At 42.3% G+C, this 22,925-nt stretch overlaps 1 protein-coding gene across 1 annotated transcript; it reads left to right on the top strand.

Moving 5' to 3' along the window:
- Positions 1–665: 665 nt before the first annotated feature.
- On the top strand, positions 666–21,633 carry ap1s1 (adaptor related protein complex 1 subunit sigma 1). Its single transcript, XM_024138955.2, has 5 exons — positions 666–868; positions 13,084–13,262; positions 16,989–17,097; positions 20,388–20,525; positions 21,047–21,633. The coding sequence occupies exons 1-5, from the start codon at positions 866–868 to the stop codon at positions 21,092–21,094; spliced, it is 477 nt and encodes a 158-aa protein (XP_023994723.1). The 5' UTR covers positions 666–865; the 3' UTR covers positions 21,095–21,633.
- Positions 21,634–22,925: the final 1,292 nt, after the last annotated feature.

Genomic DNA, 22,925 nt, shown 5'->3' with positions numbered 1-22,925 from the left:
AAAAAAAAAATTACATGTTGTGGACTACAATTTATTAGTTTTGACCTCTGGTGTTCATAACATGAATAGTGACCTAGAAAAGCAATAATTTAGTGGTTGGACTAGTTGGATCCAGAAATATAGGTTTTAATTCAGATAAATATACAATAAAATATGCCCCACTAGGTGACATAAGCGGTCTGTAACCTACATGTTGTGGTTGCAGTCACTTTAGGCAACAGAGTAGGCCTAAATGCAATACTTCAAGCAATTATGTGTAGAGTCTATGATAAAACTGGCATGCTAAATTGTGTAGAAATCTATAAAAATCTCTATCTTGCTAACTGAACTCACACTTTTTGGCCATCACCTCGTAAGAACTCAGTTTCCATGGAAACCACATCGACCGTCTTGTCATGGCAACAACATCCGAACATACTGTACTGGTGAGAGAGACACATGCCCCCCATTCTCCAAGAATCTTAGAGCACCACAAATCAGATTTCTGATTTAATATAATCAACTTCTAAACTCAAACGAAACAGCGTTGTGTCTACATACATGTTTAGTTTTAGTTATGAAATTGTTTGAAATAGACGTAGTAGATCTAACGAGTTCGCCTCGGTTGGCTTGGTTACGAAACTGACTTTACCGGTTGCCTCAAAATGCGCAATGCGCATGTTCACTGAGGAAGGGAACAGCTGACGTCTGTCACCGGAATCGCTCCTACTAGCTAGCTAGTTGGTTGAATGGGTTGCTCGCTCGAGCCGTAGTATTCTGAAACAGACATGGAATGTTGACGTTTGCTGTGTTTAAAACGAAAAGGAAAATCAAGTAATTCATATACGAAGATCCAAGTTAATATTTGCGTTGTGAACCTGATAAAATGGTAAGTAATTTCGCCATAAAAAGAGCCGAATAGCTAAAACCAGCCGGCTAGCTCATTACCTTAGCTGCAAGCAAGGTGTATGGTTTCAGGAAGCAGAGTGAAGCAAGCTGGTTGGCCACCTGTGTTTGCCAGCAAAGTAAAGTGGCTAACGCTAACATACCTACAGGTACAGTAGCCAACTTGTTTGCTAGTGGACAGGCCGCACATTAGAGTTTTGCCTAGTCTAAATTCTAACTTCGCTAGGAAGATGTATGGTGAACTCACTAGTTAACAAGTTATCTTCGAAGGTAACCTTACCTAACTAAGTCTTTTGACATTTGCTTAGCTAGCCAGATGTCGTGATTAGCCAAATAGCTGGCTTGCTAGTTGGTTTGTTTGCTTACAACGAAATGTACACTTGAACTAGGTAGTTTGACATGTTCCACAGGTTACTGTCATTGTTAGTGTGTGTACATAGTTGGTGTTAACAGTTGAAAAGTTGGCTGTTGACTGCCTACACGTTGCAGATACTCTGTGACCCTCAACACTGACCCTGCACTAACTACATTGATAATGATCGATGTGTATTGATAAAATGGTGTTAAACTATTCAGACACCCCTTTTTATTTTGCTGATCTGGTTGTCAGTCAGTTAGTTAGGCTGCCTCTTGTATTGCTGCCTGTTTACTGCACCTTTACTGTGGACAAAATGATAAACTGTTGACTATTAGACAAATGCCACCTTTGTCAACTTGAAGGGTGTCCAATCAAAACGCATAGTTTGACCAATGGGTAAAATACTATTTTAAGTGTGTGGATAATCTTTTAAGAAAACCAATGGTCCAAACCTCATGTCTCTATCACAATCTGTTAAAAAGCTATTGATTGGAGTTTTTGCTGTCCTACAAGGGTCGGTATTAGGGTGACTAAATCAATGGAGGCCAGAGAAAAAAAAGTGTTCAAATATCAGGAAAATTGCATCGAGTCAGCTGGGCTGGATTCTGGGCAAGAATTATGGCTACTGGTTACCCGACAGGTTAACTTTACCATTGAACTCATCTTTCTTCTCGAATCTGCAGAGTTAAGGTGGATATCGATTATGATAGGACATGCAGTTATTTCATATTTTAGCATATGATTTTCATTTTAATACGAAATTCCTCTTTTTCAAGATGTCTCACAAAAACAAGCGTATCTTTTGTGAAATGTCAACGGAGCACTGAGCGTATACCAAGCTTTTTATTTTCTTAGGCCATTACGTTTAATTCAGTTTGTCATGCGAATGTTAATTATTTTATTTTTTTGACCCGCGGTAACAACTTGGAAGACCACAAAATGTAAAATCCTCAGAAGTTGTTACAAGAAACCTGACCGCTATGTCAACGGAGCTCGGTGCTAATTATCAGATGTATTAAGTTACGAAATCCAACGTTTTGCATATAGTGTTAATGATATGTTAGAGAGAGACCCCACTGAACAATTCAGAACATGAATCCTCATATTTGTCTTGGTAAAATGTATTTTAGAACATAAGGATCTGAAATGTCATCACCAAATCACTTTTCACTCTGGACAATGTGTGGGACAACCTGCAACTTGGTAAATACTACCTACACTCTCTTCCTTCACCAGTACTCTCCAATATAGGGAATTGCTGTCCTCACCAGTGTCCTACTACAGAGCTCCATGTCTTCTCCTTCTCTCTGTCAGATTAACACTAGAGAGAAAGCACTGAGCGGGTTCGACTGTAAGTAAAGTGGAACTATCGAAGCAGTTGACTGTGAATTGATTGGTGTCAGTAGAGTTTGTACGGTCTGTCCAGTTCTGTGTTTTTAACCTAAAATCATGTGTAGCTCATCTTTGCATCTATGTTTCGTGGTCACCAGATAACTAGCCGGAGTGACAATCTGTTTGTACTATCATGTCAACTCTTTGTTTGGCATGACAAGGAGTTGTCATGATTACACAAACAGACCCCCACTTGCTGTCATTCATATTTGATTACCGGTACTATACTAATATTTCTGGTTGGCTGGCCATTGCTTCTTGAAGATGGATGGTTTGTACTAATATTTGTGTTTTAGATATACTGTATATATTCCTGTATACTGTGTTGGCTAAGTTGAATAGGGTTAGCCTGGTCTCAGATCTGTTTGTGCGGTGTGACAATGACCATAGGAGTTGGCAAGACAGCACAAACAGATCTTGGCCCAGGCTAGAATATGGTGGGTCCTTTGACCATAGGAGTTGGCAAGACTGCACAAACGGCTCTGGGCACAGGCTAGAATATGGTTGGTCCTTTGACTGCTTTATAACTAAGTAGGACTGCTGCTGCTAAATCACATCACATTGTGGGATCTGACACAGATGACCTTAAGCATAATCTCCCAAAAGGAAGCTAGTCTATTCTTATGCACATCATGGCCTTCTTTACTTCACACTCCCTTGTCACATGTCCCCCTCTCCTCTCTTCTCTCAATTCCAATTCAAAGGGGCTTTATTGGCATGGGAAACACATGTTTACATTGCCAAATCAAGTGAAATAGATAATAAACAATACAGAATTTACACGAAACATTACACTTACAGAAGTTCCAAAAGAATAAAGACATTTAAAATGTAATTATGTATATATACAGTGTTGTAATGATGTGCAAATAAACATAAATATAGGTTGTATTTACAGTGGTGTTTGTTCTTCACTGGTTGCCCTTTTCTTGTGGCAACAGGTCACAAATCTTGCTGCTGTGATTGCACACTATAGTATTTCAACAAATAGATATGTGACTTTATCAAAATTTGCTTTGTTTTCAAATTCTTTGTGGGTCTGTGTAATCTGAGGGAAATATGTGTCTCTAAAATGGTCATACATTTGACAGGGGGGTAGGAAGTGCAGCTCAGTTTCCACCTCATTTTGTGTTCAGTGTGCGCATAGCCTCCTTTTGAGAGCCAGGTCTGCCTTCGGCGGCCTTTCTCAATAGCAAGGCTATGCTCACTGAGTCTGTACATAGTCAAAGATGTCCTTTGTTTTGTACAGTCACAGTTAGGGTTGCATAGGGTCGGAAACTTTCCGGTAAATTTCTGGTAATTTTCCATGGGAAGTTAAGCCTGGATATTTTGGGAATTCTGCTTAAATTCATCAAAAAAGTTAGCTTATAACAGTGAACATTTTTTTTTGTGGAGTACACCAAGGCATTTTTAGGTCTTGTTAGGCATATTTTGGGTTTTTGTTAACTATCCCCATTCAATGGAATTGCAAAACCTCTGCAATCACAGCGCATTCTTCCATCAAATGTACAGCTGATTCCAGATCTTGCCAACTAATGAGATGCTATTGACCCATGCTGACTACACTGTACTGAGCTAGGACTACATGCTTCCCTTGGTAGTTTTGGATTAACAATACTGTGTGGGTGAACTATGAACAGCTGCTGCAAAAAAAATAAATGGGAACACTTAAACAACACATGTACTCCAAGTCAATACACTTCTGTGAAATCAAACTGTCACTTAGGAAGCAACACTGATTGACAATAAATTTCACATGCTGTTGTGGCAAATGGAATAGAAAAAGGTGGAAATTAATAGGCAATTGCGAAGACAACCCTCAAAAAAGGAGTGTTTCTGCATGGTGACAACAACTTCTCAGTTCTATGCTCCTGGCTGATGTTTTTGGTCACTGTTTGGAATGCTGACGGTGCTCTCAGCTCTATAGCATGAGACGGAGTCTACAACCACACAAGTGGCTCAGGTAGTGCAGTGTTCATCCAGGATGGCACATCAATGCGAGCTGTGGCAAAAAGGTTTGCTGTGTCTGTCAGCGTAGTGTCCAGAGCAAGAGTGAGGGCTACCAGGAGACAGGCCAGTAATCAGGAGAGTGGAGGAGGCGTAGGAGGGCATACAAACCCAGCAGCAGGACCGTACTCCTGCCTTAGTGGCAAGGAGGTGCAGCTTTGCCCAGAGACCCTGCAAAATGACTCCAGCAGCCACAAATGTGCAATGTTGTTCTGCTCAATACGGTCAGAAACAGACTCCATGAGGGTGGTAATGGAGGGCCGACGTCACACAGGTGGGGTTGTGCTTACAGGCCCGCACCGCTGGGCCGAGTTTGGCATTTGCCAGAGAACACCAAGATTGGCAAATTGCCCCACTGGCGCTCTGTTGTCTTTTCACAGCAGAAAGCAGGTTCCACTGAGCACATGAGCACCATGTGACAGACGTGACAGAGTCTGGAGACGTGGAGACGTTCTGCTGCCTGCAACATCCTCCAGCATGACCGTTTGGCGGTGGGTCAGTCTGGTGTGGGGTGGCATTTCTTTGTGGGGCCGCACAGGCCTCATGTGCTCGCCAGAGGTAGCCTGACTGCCATTAGGGTACCGAGATGAGATCCTCAGCCCTTTGTGAGACCATATGCTGACACATGCACATTTGTGGCTGCTGGAGGTCATTTTGCAGGGTTGGGTGCACTCTGCACAAAGGGCTTGAGCGGTTCCTGCTGCTGGTTGTTTCCCCCTACGGCTCCTCCACGCTCTGATTGTACTGGCCTGTCTCCTGGTAGCGCCTCCATGCTCTGGACACTACGCTGACAGACCAGCAAACTTTTTGCCACAGCTCGCATTGATGTGCCATCCTGGATGAACTGCACTACTGAGCCACTTGTGTGGGTTTGTAGACTCCGTCTCATGCACCACTAGAGTGAGACACCTCAGATTCAAAAGTGACAAAACATCAGCCAGAAGCATAGAATTGAGAAGTTGTTTGTGGTCACCACCTGCAGAATCACTCCTTTTTTGGGGGTGTCTTGCTAATTGCCTATAATTTCCACCTTTTGTCTATTCCATTTGCACAACAGCATGTGAAATTTATTGTCAATCAGTGTTGCTTCCTAAGTGGACAGTTTGATTTCATAGAAGTGTGATTGACTTGGAGTTACATTGTGTTGTTTAAGTGTTCCCTTTATTTTTTTGAGCAGTGTATTTTATATCACTTACATGATTTTTTGTTAACTAGTAAATGGTAGCCTACAGCAAAGCGTGTTTAAATCATTTCTAACTTGTTAACAATTTCTGCTAGTTAGTTTTTTCTACCATGTGGMGTTTAGCTTGCTTGAGCCTGCTAACTGTGGAGTGTTAATTCACCTGTTTCCATACGTTCCATTTTAAAACATTTATCTTACAAAGGAGTTGTTTAATCTAACTGCTTAACTATTTATCTGTACATGGAATTGTATTTTTTTTACTCATTTTTTCCTAATCCTTTTCAGGGAAATTCCACAGGCACTAGCTGATGTGTGGAGACATTTCACTGCACCTAATGTAGAAGGAAAAGCGGTGTACATTTGCAAATACTGTGCCAAATCATATGTGAAGAGTGCAGCAAAGATGCAGAATCATCTGGCCAAGTGCATAAAGTTCCCTCAGAGCTCACAACAAGCAACCTCTGGCAAAAGTCCCTTTACTTCTTTTCAAGGGGAAAATTAGGAATCGGACACCTTATCGATAGCAACAGCTCATGGTCCTCCTGGAATCAGAAGTTTTTTTCACTCAATGAAGGAATGTAGTCAGAGAAATGCAGATGAATGTCTTGCTCAAGCTGTGTATGCAACTGGTTCACCGCTGATGCTCACAGGCAATGTGTATTGGAAGAGATTTCTGGATGTTCTTCGCCCAGCATACACCCCTCCAATCAGACATGCTTTATCTACTAATTTGCTGGATGCAGAGTTCAACAGAGTTCAAGTGAAAGTCAAGCAAATCATAGAGAAAGCAGACTGTATTGCAATCATCTCTGATGGGTGGACGAATGTTCGTGGGCAAGGAATAATTAACTACATCATCTCCACCCCATAACCAGTATTCTACAAGAGCACAGACACAAGSGACAACAGACAAACCATCTCTTCATTGCAGATGAGCTGAAGGCAGTCATCAATGACTTTGGACCACAGAAGGTATTTGCACTGGTGACAGACAGTGCTGTGAACATGAAGGCTGTTACCACACCCTTTCGCTGTGCTGCTCATGCATTGAATCTGCTCTTCAAGGACATCATGGCATTGAAAACAATCAATACACTCTACAAGAGAGCCAAGGAAATGGTTAGGTAAGTGGAGGGTCATCAAGTTATAGCAGCAATCTGCCTCACCAAGCAAAGTTAGAAGAATAAGAGCACCACATTGAAGCTGCCTGCAGCAACCGTTGGGGTGGTGTTGTCATGTTTGACAGTCTCCTGGACGGGAAGGAGTCTCTCCAAGAAATGGTCATATCACAGTCTGCCAATATGGACATCCCCATCATTGGGATCCTCCTGGATGATTTATTTTGGCAGACTACTATGCAGCATGAAACTCCTGAAACCTAGAGCATTAGTCATTGCACGGATTGAGGGAGACAATGCCATCCTGTCTGATGTTCAGACTATGCTTGCAGATGTAAGAGAAGACATCCGTACTGCCCTGCCCACTTCACTGCTCCAAGCAGAGGAAACTGCAGTTCTGAAATACATCAATAAGCGTGAAGACTTCTGCCTGAAGCCCATACACACCGCAGCGTACATGTTGACACCCAAGTATGCTGGTAAGAGCATCCTGTCTGGTGCAGAGATCAAAATGGCCTATAGTGTCATCACTACCGTATCTCGCCACCTTGGCCTGGAGGAAGGCAAGGTTCTTACCAGTCTGGCGAAGTACACTTCCAAGCAAGTGCTTTGGGATGGAGATGCAATATGGCAGTCGTGCCAACATATCTCATCAGCAACCTGGTGGAAGGGACTTTGTGGATCTGAGGTTCTTTCCCTTGTTGCCTCCATCATCCTCCAAATCCCACCAACATCAGCCGCCTCCGAGCGCAACTGGTCCTTGTTTGGGAGCACATTCACCAAAGCACGTAACAGGCTGACCAATACAAAGAAGGGTTGACAAATTTGTGGCATCCGGGCAAATTTGAGGCTTTTTGAGCCTGACAACGAGCCATCCTCAAGAAGGTTGGAAAGTGACAGTGAAGATGAGGCTTCAGAGTCGGATGTTCAAGAGGTGGACATTGAGGAGGTCCAGGGAAAAGACAATGGAAGCCTGAGAGGAAGAAAGTCTAGAAACTAAAGCTTTGGTTATCATTGTACAGATGTATGTTGAAAACGTTTTTGGGAGATGCAATGGATCATTGGGGATCATTCAATATTCCCTTTTGTTGTTCCGTGAAATCATCCCATGTGAAGAGTCAACTCATTTAATTAAAGTTTAATTTGTAACTTAATTGTTTTTTACATTTCTTTTGGAAGGATTTAATCATTTGCAGTTATGTCTCCATATGATATGGTAAATATATCCAATGCAAAAAACATCTACATTTTAAATGGTATTAATATTAATTTGCATATTTTCCTGTTAATTCCACAGAAAGTTTCCACCTCTGAATATTCCCCAAAATGTGCAACCCTAGTCAGTGGTCAGGTATTCTGCCACTGTGTACTCTCTGTTTAGGGCCAAATAGCGTTCTAGTTTGGTCTGTTTTTTTTGTAAATTCTTTCCAATGTGTCAAGGAATTAGAATTTAGTTTTCTCATGATTTGGCTGGGTCTAATTGTGTTGCTGTCCTGGGGCTCTGTGGGATCTGTTTGTGTTTGTGCAGAGCTCCAGGACCAGCTTTCTTAGGGGGCTCTTCTCCAGGTCAATTTCTCTGTAGGTGAAGGCTTTGTTATGGAATGTTTGGGAATCACTTCCTTTTAGGTGGTTGTAAAATTTGATGTCTCTTTTCTGGATTTTGATAATTAGCGGGTATCAGCCTAATTCTGCTCTGCATGCATTATTTGGTGTTTTACATTGCACACTGATATTTTTGCATAATTCTGCATGCAGAGTCTCAATTTGTTGATTGTCCAATTTTGTAAATTCTTGGTTGGTGAGCGGACCTCAACCATAAAGGGCAAAGGGTTCTATAACTGATTCAAGTATTTTTACCCAGATCCTAATTGGTATGTTGAATTTTATGTTCCTTTTGATGGCATAGAAGGCCCTTCTTGCCTTGTCTCTCAGATCGTTCACAGCTTTGTGGAAGTTATCTGTGGCGCTGATGTTTATGCCAAGGTATGTATAGTTTTTTGTGTGTTCTAGGGCAATGATGTCAAGATGGAATTTGTATTCGTTGTCCTGGCAACTGCACCTTTTTTGAACAGTTATTTTTGTCTTACTGAGATTTACTGTCAGAGCCCAGGTCTGACGAAATCTGTGCAGAAGATCTTGGTTGGGGACCGAAGAACAAGATCATCAGTAGACATTTGACTTCAGATTCTAGTAGGGTGAGGCCATGTGCTGCAGACTGTTCTAGTGCCCTTGCCAATTCGTTGATATATATGTTGAAGAGGGTGGGGCTTAAGCTGCATCACCGTCTCACCCCGGCCCTGTGGAAAGAAATGTGTGCGATTTTTGACAATTTTAACCGCTCACTTGTTGTTTGTACATGGATTTGATAATTTCATGTTTTTCCCCCCAACACCACTTTCCATCAATTTGTATAGCAGGCTCTCATGCCAAATTGAGTAGAAAGCTTTTTTGAAATCAACAAAGCATGAGAATACTTTGCCTTTGTTTTGTTTGTTTGTCAAWTAGGGTGTGCAGGGTGACTGTGGTCTGTCGTATGGTAAATTGGTAAAAAGCCAATTTGACATTTGCTCAGTACATTGTTTTCGCTGAGGAAATGTAGAAGTCTGCTGTTAATGATAATGTAGAGGATTTCCCCAAGGTTGCTGTTGACGCATATCCCACAGTAGATATTGGGGTCAAATTGGTCTCCACTTTTGTGGATTGGGGTGATCAGTCCTTGGTTCCAAATATTGGGGAATATGCCAGAGCTGAGGATGATGTTAAAGAGTTTAAGTTTAGCCAATTGGAATTTGTGGTCTGTGTATTTTATCATTTAATACACCATCAACCCCCAACAGGCCTTTTTGGGTTGGAGGGTTTGTATTTTGTCCTGTAGTTCCTTCAATGTAATTGGAGAATATAGTGGGTTTTGGTAGTCTTTAATAGTTGATTCTAGGGTTTGATCAAGTATGTGTTTTTGCTGTTCTTTGTTATAGAGCCAAAAGGATTGTAGAAGTGGTTTATCCATAGATCTCCATTTTAGATAGATAACTCTTCGTGTTTGTTTTAGAGTTTTCCAATTTTCCCAGAAGTGGCAAGATTCTGTGGATTCTTCAGAGCTGATTTCTGATGTGCTGTTCCTTCTTTTTCCGTAGTGTATTTCTGTGTTGTTTAGTGATTCACCATAGTGAAGAAGGCTCAGGTATTCCAGGTCTCTGTTTTTGGTTGGATAGGTTTGTACATTTTTTCTTTTTGCATTCTTTATCAAACCATTTGTCATTGTTGTTCATTTTCTTAGGTTTTCTGCTTGACAGTTTTAGATTTGATATGGAAGCTGAGAGGTCAAATAATACTGTTTAGGTTTTCTGCTGCCTTCACTATTACAGTGAAACATTTTGTCCAGGAAATTGTCTAGAAGGGATTGAATGTGTTGTTGCCTAATACTTTTTTGGTAGATTTCCACACTACTTTCCTTCCATCTATAGCATTTCTTAATATTATTCAGTTCCTTTGGCTTTGATGCCTCATTATAACCACTTTCAATCACTCCCTTGAGTGCTGTGGCCACCCTTTCCTGCTGGMCCCTCAGGTCATTTGTGCCTGTGAATTATGATGTGGCTGGGGGAACCTAGTCTGTCCTCTGACAACAGTGCTGATCTGTTTTGTGGGTTGGTTCCATCTGGATTGTGTGGACTAACTCTCTGAGCTCCACCATGTCTCTCTCCAGCTCTGTGAATGTATCCCTGTCAATTATGGAGGATCAGTGCAGTTGTGGGATCTGTGTGTATTCAGTCCTGGGGGGGTGACTATCCTCGTTTTGAAGAGGTGTGATCAGACTCACTCAGGATGGGGGAGTCGTCACAGAAGGAGAGCTTTTCCTGCTGTGGTCTCTCTTTGATCCTGTAAAAGTCCAGCTGGAACTGCTTGAGGATGCCCTGGACCATTAATGTCCCAAACTTGTACACATCGACAGAGGTTGTTTCAATTTCCTCAATGTCTAGTTTCCATCCTGGGCCGATACCCTCACTTGACATAGGGGTAGTGTGCTCATATAGCCCTGTGCCGTGCCAGGGGATGGTCTGTGTGGAATAGTAAGTTGCTTACGTTCCCCTCTTTGTAGCAGTCATCAAATAGTGTCTCTGGATTGTCTTTGAGGAGCTTTTTGTTGTACTTATTCCATGCAGTGTTATTTTTTATATCCATGGGGTACTGTATTGTAATGACCTCTGCACAGGGATAAGCCATGGGGCTTCAAAGGCCTCTGCATTTGGGTAGGTGTTGCTGTGAAACTCTCCTGCCATTGTTAGGCTCAAGAGTTTCCACACCTCTCATTTCACACTTAAAATATAAATTGAAGTTGCAGCCAGGTCAGTTCTGTCCTAGCAGCTTGGTAGCCTTATTTATTAAGCTTTGTATAACAAAATTACCTAGAGATTGTCTTTTTAACTTTTTTGGCTTCAGAAGTAGGTTCAGACTGAACATTACTCACTCGGTTTTGTGTTGGATTGCATTTTTTAGGTTGTGCTGTGCTTCTTCTACAGGTTTTGGTTTGTTAGAAGTTCTTTTCTTGATAGTCCTTGGTAGTAATAGTCCATTCAGGTAATTTTGTCCAAAATCAATGTTTTAGGTATGGAATTTGGATTGAAGGATTTGATGTTGAGGTTAGTATCCTGTATAAACTATCATTTATTTTCAAAAGGGCTTATCTACATTTATCCAACTCTAATTCTATATATTTTTTCAGATGAACTCAGGAGCCCATGAGCCCACTACCCTCTCGCTCTCTGGAGTGTTTTTGAGAACACACACACTGAATGCAAGTAGAATGATAGTCCTTTCAAAAGGTGACTTTCACAGATGATTTTGCAAGGGGGGGGGGGGGGGCTGATGTTAGCAGTCTAGGTTACATGAGTGTGTGTGCTACATTCGTGGCCAGGCAGTCTCTAGGAGATTGAGCTCCACCACACCACGTGGTGCCAGGGAGTTTAAAAGCAGAGATTGGAGATTGTGGTCCAGGGAGAGTCTGATAACTAGGACAAGTCCGGTGGGAGATGTAGTCTGTTACTGTACTTTTTCCACCTTGTCAATATTAACAAGGTTGACATGGCGATTTGGATTGAAGGATTTGATGTGAGGTTGAGGTTAGTATCCTGTATAAACTATCATTTTTTTTCAAAAGAGCTTATCTACATTTATCCAACTCTAATTCTAATTCAACTCTAGTTCACACAAACACACACTTGAAAATGTGCAACAAAGGCTACTGCGTGCTTCACACAAGTGTCTGGAATTGTAGTCACACACATACTCTCTCTCCCACTCTCTCTCCCTCACACAATAACTGAATTACTTTGTTTTTTCAGAAGGAACTTCAATTGTGGCAAGTCGAATAAGATAAAGATGTAGAGTAGACATCTAGACACACGTTTAGTTTATAAATTCGACCATTTAAAAAAAATAAGCACACAAACTTCAAAAATCCATACATGCACATGAATAAAAAAGTCTGGGACTTATTTTCGTTGTGGTCCTCTTGAGACAAGATGGCTAGACGAGGTCTGTCCGTCCACCCCTCTCTCTCTCCCACGGACTCTCTTTCTCTCGCTCATAATCTCTCTCTCTTTATGCAGATCTGTTGTTCATTTTTTTGTCTTTGTACATGGAACAATATCTCTGTCCCCATCATACTTAGAATACCCCTTTTCCTGTTTTGTGACCCAGTCCAGGTTGCTAATATATGAGACTTGCTGCGCCCGCGCGAAAMCTTAACCGCGTGTTGTGTGTCCAGAATTAGGTCTTACTGCTTATTCTCTGTTAGCCTGTGTCTGCCTAATATTTGTAGGCCTACATATCACTACCTCTCTGCCCTGTCTGCTGTCCCACCTCTTCCTCTCTAGATGCGTTTCATGTTGCTGTTCAGTCAACAGGGGAAGCTGCGTCTCCAGAAGTCCTCCCTCTTTATGCATATCTGTAATTTCAGTCTTTGTTTTACCCTCTATGTTCTGTCTGTTGTACACACTAGTTCATCCTGAAGTTATCTGGTACTAACGTCCCCTGGTTACCTTTCTGTATGCTATTGATCCTGTCTCCGATCCTGTCTTTCTCCCCTGTTTCCTCCCCCTGTAAACTGACATTAACTCTCCCTGGTCTCCCTCCTCTAGATGCGTTTCATGTTGCTGTTCAGTCGTCAGGGGAAGCTGCGTCTCCAGAAGTGGTACACGGCCACGGCCGAGAGGGACAAGAAGAAGATGGTGAGGGAGCTCATGCAGGTGGTGCTGGCCCGCAAGCCCAAGATGTGCAGCTTCCTGGAGTGGAGGGACCTCAAGATCGTCTACAAGAGGTACTGGAATACACGCACACACCAGGGATTTTTCTGCCATTGAAATCCTTGGGCCTAAGTGTTTTTTCATGGTTGTGTGAGACAGCATGTAGCTGCTACACGCTCTGTTCACACAAACACACACTTGAAAATGTGCAACAAAGGCTACTGCGTGCTTCACATAAAGTGTCGGAAATTGTAGTCACACACACATACTCTCTCTCCCACTCTCTCTCACTCACACAATAACTGAATTACTCTGTTTTTTCGGAAGGAACTTTAATTGTGGCAAGTCGAATAAGATAAAGATGTAGACATATAAACGGCAACGTTCACACATGACATTACCAATGGTAACAATGTTTAGGCCTATACAAGATACACGTAAGTGACAATCTATTTCACGACGAGCCGTGCTATACAAGATGCACGTAAACCGCACAACTGTTTTAATTTAAAAGCCATACTGATGCCGGTACAAAGCTGTTAGTGGCTCTCTTGGTTTTAAGAGGTCCTGAGTCTGTTCCCTAATGGCAGTACTGACTCTTCAGTGGATGTGTAAGATCCAAAATGATTTATTTGCCCCTTATGTTTGCTCTCTTTGTAAATGTCTCGGAGAGCATTTTGCTTTCTCCATTCAATCTCACCACAGACCTGTACAACTCTCACAAGGGTATTCAGACTTGCCCATGTGAGGGAACCAAACCAGGCAACTACACTAAATGTTAAGATTCCCCCCCCTCTGACTAGGTATCCCCCTTTCCCTCTACTGGTAATAATTGTTCTTCAAAAGTGGTTCCAGGTGGGCATTAAAAGAGACAGACCTGTCACACACGCACACACACACACACACACACACACACACACACTTGATATTACTGTGTGTGTCCCGACCTGTCTCCTGGCATTATCACCCAGGCTGTCTTTGAGGGGTGTTTGGTATTGTTTCCCCAAAGCACAGATTTGACTTTTGACAGTTCCATTCCAACTGATGCTCAGTGACTCACCATTTGAACACTCATTCCACCTCCCGCATCTCATACAGAAGCCATCCACACACAGCACTCGGTGTAGAAGTTGCCCATAGGATCCTACAGTAACCTACACCACAGTGATTCTGTACACGCTTATCATATGCTGCACTTCCACCTAACACTTACCCCACACCTGTTTGTCGCCAGTGTTCTTATGTTAATTAGGCTTGGGCTGTATACCAGGGTATTTGGAAATAGCCACGGGATGGTTTTTAATACTGTTGAAACTATTTATTTGAAGTTATAATGTGAATATTTTTTGGGTTCTTTTAAAGTAAATACTTGCAGTCAACTTGTGCAATACGTTAGGAGATAAAGGAGATCGCGTTCTTCATTTCAGCTGTGCAATTTTTCATTATGACGCTTACTGGTAGTCCCTAGTCATGTTGTATTTGTTTACAAGCACACAACAACAAGAGAACCGAGACTTGTGAGTCACTCACTACTGTGCAGCATGTGCCAGGTGATCTAGTTACAGTATGGAATTCACAACGAAATGTTTGCCAGCTAGATATAATTTAACTGTCTAAAATCTGCTAAAGGCTCTGCTGTTGCGCATTTGGTTTGCTAACTTAGTAACTAGTTAGCTACCTAGCTAAGTGATTACCTTCTTCCAAAGTCAAGCTTCGCTTTGTGACAGCAGAGAATCCCTTCCTGGATAAAGATCCTTGCTGTCTAACATTTTGTTTTGTGAGTAGCATTTTTTAAAGTTACTTTGTGATCTGGGATGTCCATCCTGAAAATGGTTTAGGTCAGAGACTATAAAATGTTCGCAATGCGCATGTTAGCATTCTCTATGGGTTTTTACATGTACTTGTTAGCATTGCTAACCTTCGTATTACAGAGACGGTGTGGTTAGAAAATAGTGCCCCTGGTGTTCTGTGTCGGTATTACAGAATATCCCTATTATGGCACAAGGTCTGTATGACAATATGGATACCGCCCAAGCCTAGTGTTAATGTTTTGCTCTAGTGTAATTGTTTCCAACAGGAGTGTGACACTAAAGACTTTGGGTGTGCCGAATCAACAACCTCTGCATCAAGTTGCTTTGTGAGAAGGTTTTAAAGTTCACAGTTAGTCATTCTTATGTAAATGCAAGCTGAAAAATACCAGTGGCTTGGCCTTGGCCCCAAGWCAGAGCATGTTTGCAAAAAAATGTGGCAAAGCAATTAACTATTTGTCCTGAATGCAAATTATGTTTTTGGGCAAATCCGATACAACACCTTACTGACTACCACTCTACATATTTTCAAGCGTAGTGGTGGCTGCATCATGTTATGGGTATGCTTGCAATCATTAAGGCCTGGGGAGTTTTGAGGATAAAAAGAAACGGAATGGATCTAAGCACAGGCAAAATTCTAGTGTTGGTTCAGTCTGCTTTCCACCAGACACTGGGTGATGAATTAACCTTTCAGCAGGACAATAACCTTAAACACTAAGCCACATCTACACTGGCATTGCTTACCAAGAAAATATTTAATGTTTCCGAATGGCAGAGTTAGTGTTGACTCAAATCTGCTTGGCAAGATTTATGGCAAGACTTGAATAAGCCAACACTTGAAAATGGTTGTCTAGCAATGATCAACAATCAATTGGACAGAGGTTAAATAATTTAGAAAAGAATAGTGGGCAAATATTGTACAGTCCAGGTGTGCAAAGCTCTTAGASTTACCCAGAAAGACTCACAGCAGTGAGCGCTGCAAAAAGGTGATCTAACATGTATTGACTCAGGATTGTGAATACATATGTAAATTAGATATATATCTATTTTATGTTCCATGCATTTGCTAAAATGTCTAAACGTGTTTTCAATTTGTCATTACGGGGTATTGAGTGTAGATGGGTGAGGAAAAACAATTGAATCCATTTTGAATTCAGGCTGTAACACAAGAAAATMTGCATTAAGTCCAGGGCTATGAATACTTTCTGAAGGCAATGTAGATGGAAATAGGAAGAACTGAGTTAAATCTGATGGAAACTCAACAGTGCTCTCTGCGGTGTAGTGCAGTACCTGTTTCTGGCCAGGTGAGTGAGCCAAAGAGCTGACTTCGCTAATGCTCTAATACAGTGTTTCCCAACTCTGGTCCTCAAGTACCCTCAACAGCATACATTTTTGTTGTAGCCCCAGACAAAAAACACCTGATTCAACTGGTCAAGGGCTTGATGATTAGTTGACAAGTAGAATCAGGTGTGCTTGTCCAGGGCCACAGTTGGGAAACAACACACACAACCTTACACATGGTATAGTGCATAGGTCTATAGACGCATGCAGTTTTGAACATCACAACCCTTGAGTTGTCAAGCACACTTTTGTGACTGTCATCATTAACAGCAGCATAACAAGCTTATCGTTCAGTTGTTATTAGTTGTCTAAGGGCGCGTTCAGCAGGACGCAGCGGTTTGGAACGTTCAGATAGAAATATGCTTTGTAGAAGAAGCATGCGCCCTATTCGTGGCTTTCTGTCTACGTTTGGCTACATAACATGGCCCTGGGTTACTGACTGGCAGGAGCTCCATGGATTCCCCCCTTTAGTTCTGAGCTGAAGCTCAATGAAGTGGGTGTGTTGAACCTTAATAACCCAAAGACAGTGTGGGGGTTTTCTGGGTTCCTTCCTTCCATTCCGCCTCTGCATGTTGTTTGCACTAATAAGGTGTGTGTGTGTGTGTGTGTGTGGTGTGTGTGTGTGTGTGTGTGTGTGCGCGCGCTCTATAGGTATGCCAGTTTGTATTTTTGCTGTGCGGTGGAGGAGCAGGACAACGAACTCATCACTCTAGAGGTCATCCACCGCTTCGTGGAGCTGCTGGATAAGTACTTCGGCAGCGTGAGTGTCTCTCTCTCTCTCTCTCTCTCCTCTCTCCTCTCTCATATATTCTGACTTCTCCAGCCAACTCTTTCATTATCTCTTCTTTAGCCAACTGCATTCTCTCTCTCCAACTGCTTATTTCTCACCTCCACTCGTTTGCTTATCATATATTTTCCATTTCATCCTCCCCGCCTCTCTTCCATTTCATCCTCCCTGCCTCTCTTCTATTTTACTACCGGACAATCGAAGGATTTTCATGTAAGTCGATGACCCGCATCATATGCTGTTTATTCTCACTCACTGTCCCTCTATTGATCTATTGGACTCTCCATACTCTTCTCTCCCTCCCCCAGTATTTTCCACTAGTGCTGTCTGCCGGCTATGTAGACAATTTTTAGACACCTACTTTTTCCACTTAAATTGAACTAGGCTACTTTTCAATTCGTTAGTCAGAAAAAGACTGCCGAGCCCTCTCCCATTTAGAATGAACGACATGCATCTTCTAGTCATCTATTGATAGGACAGGCTCCTGTCAGTCACGAAGTGAGCAATGACAGGGAAACACTGCTGGTTTGACAGTCTGCTGTCTGTCCTGCATCTCGTTAATTGTGTGTGTTGTGTGCGCTGTGGTTGCAGTCAAATGTATTTACACGGCGGGAGAGCACATGAATTTGCACGTCCCATAATAATGTTGTAACGATGACTCAAAATCCACTTAGCCTATTTTCTTCTGGCACATACATTTTTTTAGCTTGCAGGGCCCGACATTAACCAATCAAGTCAATCACATGTATTTATAAAACCATTTTTACATCAGCAGATGCCTCAAAGTACTTATACAGAAACCCAGCCTAAAACCCCAAAGAGCAAGCAATGCAGATGTAGAAGCACGGTGGCTAGGGAAAACTCCCTAGAAAGGCAGGAACCAGGAAGAAACCTAGAGGAACCAGGCTCTGAAGGGTGGCCAGTCCTCTTCAGGCTGTGCCGGGTGGAGATTATAAGAGTACATGGCCATTAAGGACAGACCATTCTTCTTGATGTTCAAACGTTCATTTTAATGAACAAAAATATAAACGCAACATGTAAAGTGTTGATCTCATGTTTCATGAGCTGAAATAAAAGATCCCAGAAATGTTCCATATGCACAAAAAGCTTATTTCTCTAATTTTGTTCACAAATTTGTTTATCCCTTTTAGTGAATATTTCTCTAGGTGTGGCATATCAGTAAGCTGATTAAACGGGATGATCATTACACAGGTGCACGTTGTGCTTGGGACAATAAAAGGCCACTCAAATGTGCAGTTCTGTCACACAACACAATGCCACAGATGTCTTAAGTTGAGGGTGCGTGCAGTTGACATGCTGTCTGCAGGAATGTCCACCAAAACTGTTGCCAGATAATTGAATGTTCATTTCTCTACCGTAAGCCACCTCCAACGTTGTTTTAGAGCCATCCAACTGGCCTCAACCGCAGACCAAGTGTAACCACACCAGCCCAGGACCTCCTGGGCTCCCCAGTGGGGGGGCCCCTATGCCGTCCCAGGCGCACCCATGGTTGGGCCCCTGCCCAATCATGTGGAATCCATAGATTAGGGCCTAATTWATTTATTTCAATTGACTGATTTCCTTATATGAACTGTAACAAATAATAATCACAGTGGTTATAGATGGTGCAACAAGTCAGCACCTCAGGAGTAAATATCAGTTGGCTTTTCATAGCCGAGTGTTCATAGGTCGAGACAGCAGGTGCAGTAGAGAGGGGGAGAGAGAGGGTCGAAACAGCAGGTACGGGATAAGGTTGCACGTCCTGTGAACAGGTCAGGGTTCCATAGCAGCAGGGAGAACAGCAGCATGACCAGGTGGACTGGGGACAGCCAGGAAACATCAGGTCAGGTAGTCCTGAGGCATGGTCCTAGGGCTCAGGTCCTCCGAGAGGGTGAGAGAGATGGGAGAATTAGAGGGAGCATACTTAAGATCACACAGTACACCAGATAAGACAGGAGTATTACACCAGATAAGACAGGAGAATTACCCCAGATAAGACAGACTGGCCCTAGCGCCCCACACAGACTATTAGAGCGTAGATACTGGAGACTGATGTCGGGGACACTGGCCCCGTTCGACGATACCCCCGGACTGTATATAACCCCACCCACTTTGCCAAAGCACAGCCCCCACACCACCAGAGGGATATGAACAGACTACCAACTTACTACCCTGAGACAAGGCAGTGTAAATCCCACTAAGATCTCCCCCACCGCATGAGCCCGAGGGGGCGCAAAACCGCACTGGAAGATCACGTCAGTGACTCGACCCACTCAAGTCAAGTATAACTATCCAGCTCCACTCCACATTTCATTCTAAATGCCTACTGCTTGCAAAATAAATAAAAAATTTACAAAAAAAAAAAATCTTTGCAGGACAAGGATTGTCCTGAATGTCTGAATTTCTTCACCTTGCTTTTCTGGTTGGCTGGCAATTTTCACCATCCAATTATTTCAGATCTACAGGAGTGCAAGTTTCACCAATGCACAGACCWTGGCGATACGTTGGCACATGAGAATTATTAGAATATGGAAAATATTAGTCAATTATTGGATTTTATCATGCTGGCTTTCGCAAGACTACCTAAAACAACAATACCTGTATTGCAGATAGCTGAGAAAATGCCTCTTAAAAGGAAGCTTAAAGTCTGTGAATGTCAGCTCTTACAGGGTTCTTTAAAGTGCAGTGCAGTCAAAATGTTGTTATCCTATGTTTTACATCATATTGTACAACAGCTGATGAAACTAACACTGTAAAAGTGTGAATAAAATGACATCAGTGTTATTACCTGAGTGGTGCTGGTTGAAAATATAATCTATCGTTAGAATGTATCAGAGGTCGACAAAATAGGGCTTGTTCAGCAAAAATGTCTTAAACCCGGGAGAACCCRCCCGGCCCAGGGGAACTTGGCTGGCTCCTTTTTCTATTTGGCTGGCTCCTCCATGTACTTGTGGAAAACACTGCTCTCCTCTCGCTCAAGCTTCTCTCCTTGTACATCCTCAACTATAAATGTGCTTATAGTCTTCTATCGTGTAATTGGTGTAGGTATCCTGTATATACTGTACGTAGACTTTGTCAATTCCTCTGTCTATTTTCCTCTGTCTATTGCTGTTGGCACCATTTCACCAAGTCAAATTCCTGATATATGTAAATGTATTTGGCGAATAAAGGTGATTCTGATTGCTCCCTATGTGTGTGTGTGTGTGTGTGTGTGTGTGTGTGTGTGTGTGTGTGTGTGTGTGTGTGTGTGGGTGCCCTGGCAGGTATGTGAGCTGGATATCATCTTTAACTTTGAGAAGGCCTACTTTATACTGGATGAGTTTCTGATGGGGGGGGAGATCCAAGACACGTCCAAGAAGAGTGTACTCAAGGCCATCGAACAGGCCGACCTACTACAGGAGGTAGGATTCAGATCGAAAAAACGTTAATGTCCTCCGTGAGGCAATTCATCTAGCAGCAAACGCAATACATACAGACAAAATCACATTTAAAAATGGATGGCAAAGGATATATACTGGATAAGTTGTTCTAAAAAATATATATATGTCAAAATTAGGCTACATGTACATGATAGGAGTGATCTCTCTAATTAAAAAGGAAAAACTRCAGCACACCGGTGTTCTTGATACTTTCAATAATTTGATGGATCTATTTACTACCAATGTTTCGGGCTGGTGACCTCCATCGGGTATCTCTACCTCACTATGGGCCCTATCCAGGCTTGAGATAAATGTATTTAACACGGACTTAAGTAAAACCATTTTTTAAAAACTTAAGTCCATATTTTATTGACTTAAGTCTATGTTGAGTCTGTTATATAAAAGTCTGAATCGCGCCTTATGACCACCTAACCTCACTATTAATGTAGTTTCATTTGTCACCATGTATTCTGAGCCATCTGATCCCCGTCTCCCCCTTACAGGAGGACGAGTCTCCGAGAAGTGTTCTAGAGGAGATGGGCCTGGCGTAGTGACAGCACGGTACTCTGATCGCAGCACTTTTTAATCAGGCAACAGACAGGCGAAGAGACCGAGGACTTTGGGTTCCATGTGCAACAGGGTGGAGGAAATGGGGTTTGATGTGGAGGTGGTTTGGGGGAGGGGGTAAGGGCTGGGGTGGAAGCTGTTATCTAACGTGTGTCTCAAGTGGCACCCTATTCCCTACATAGTACTCTAGGGCTCTGGCCAAAAGAAGTGCACCTTTTTTAAGTAAAAATACATTTAAAAAGTCAATTGAAATTCACACGTTGACGTTCGGGTAGTGAATTCCAGACATTGCTGACATTGTTGTATATTATTATCATGATGATGATCCACACCCTATTTATATTAGCTCTGTGAAAATGGTGCCACTTTTGGCCGAAAGATTTAGCTACTACTACTGTTGTATGACCCAGACTTGGGTTCAAATACTATCTGAAATTGTTCAAGTACTTCTAGTGTTTTGCTTTAGCCTGCACGGAGGCCATTCTATTGGTTCCGTTCTGCCAGGGCGCTCAGTCAAGCTCAGTTTGAAGTATTTGAAATAGTATTTGATCCCCGGTCTGATTTGACCTTGTAACTTTCCCTCGAGAGGCAGGTCAGAATGCGTCTTTTTTTCTTTTTTTTTTAGCAGGTGATGAAATCAAAACATTTTCCCCAACAGATCACGTTTTATCAGATTAGTGTGTGTCCCAAATTGCACCCTATTCCCTATATAGTGCACTACTTTTGACCAGGGCCCGTAGTGTGTTAACTTTCACCAGAGCCTTATGTAGGGAATAGGGTGCAATTTGAAGGGGACAGGGATTTGCTTTTAAATGAATGGTCATCCAATATTTTGTATGTGTACCACGCTTTATGAGAATAATATAATACYTTTGCTGTTTTTAAGGGACCACATTGATTGTCTGCATTGGTGAGTTCTGTTGAACCCATAGTAGGATATGTTGTAAGGGTACAAACAATCAATCTGAAGAATGATTCTTCCCAAATTCCGGTTCCATCCAGAATTCCATAGAATTWAAAATTCTATTTCTGCGTTCTATTCCGCAACTGTTTTTCTCTCTCGATTTCCTCCATCTCTCAACCCCCACGCTCTCTCTCGCGTATCGAGCAAGTAACCTATGGGGAAGTTTGATGTGATCTTTTAGCCTGTGTGTGGCTGTCCTAGCATGAATGTGTTTATGTGGAAAGGGCTCAATGTCATAGTATGCAATGTAGTGATGATTCAAATGAGACTAACCCAGGGCACAAAAATATAGGCAGAGAGGGAGAGTGTTTTTGAGCAGCAACGTACAACAAAAGGCAAACGACTTTGACATACACGTGACTTTTTAGAGAAATCATGGACCTAGCTACATTTTACGCCGATAAAATACCCACTTTCCAAAGAGTAATAATGTTTGTGTCTGCAACAAGAGGGAATAGACCAATAGGAATAAAGTGCAACTAGAAGAGAGTTTGGCTTCAGACTGTAGACATGCATTCTTATTACCTGACTTTAGCTTTTTGATTTAAATAAGATGCGTTCCAACATTTATACTAGTGTACTACTTGCTAGGGTGCATTCCCAATACATTGCTTCACTCCAATTAGTATCAATACATAGGCTACATTCCAGTATCCACACTAGCATACCACTTAGCTGGTGTCCCAAATGGCACCCTATTTAGTGCAGTTCTTTTGACCAGAGGCCCTAAATATGGAACAGCGTGCCGTTTGGGATGAAGCCTTTGGATGCATGCCCAATATTCTGCTCCATTCAACGTGGTATACTAGTATGGTCAATGGGACAGCACTATTGCTTCATTATTAGTAGTG

This window comes from Salvelinus sp. IW2-2015, unplaced genomic scaffold, assembly GCF_002910315.2.
Source record: "Salvelinus sp. IW2-2015 unplaced genomic scaffold, ASM291031v2 Un_scaffold1627, whole genome shotgun sequence".
Lineage (NCBI taxonomy): Eukaryota > Metazoa > Chordata > Actinopteri > Salmoniformes > Salmonidae > Salvelinus > Salvelinus sp. IW2-2015.
This window is presented reverse-complemented; position numbering and strand designations above follow the sequence as displayed.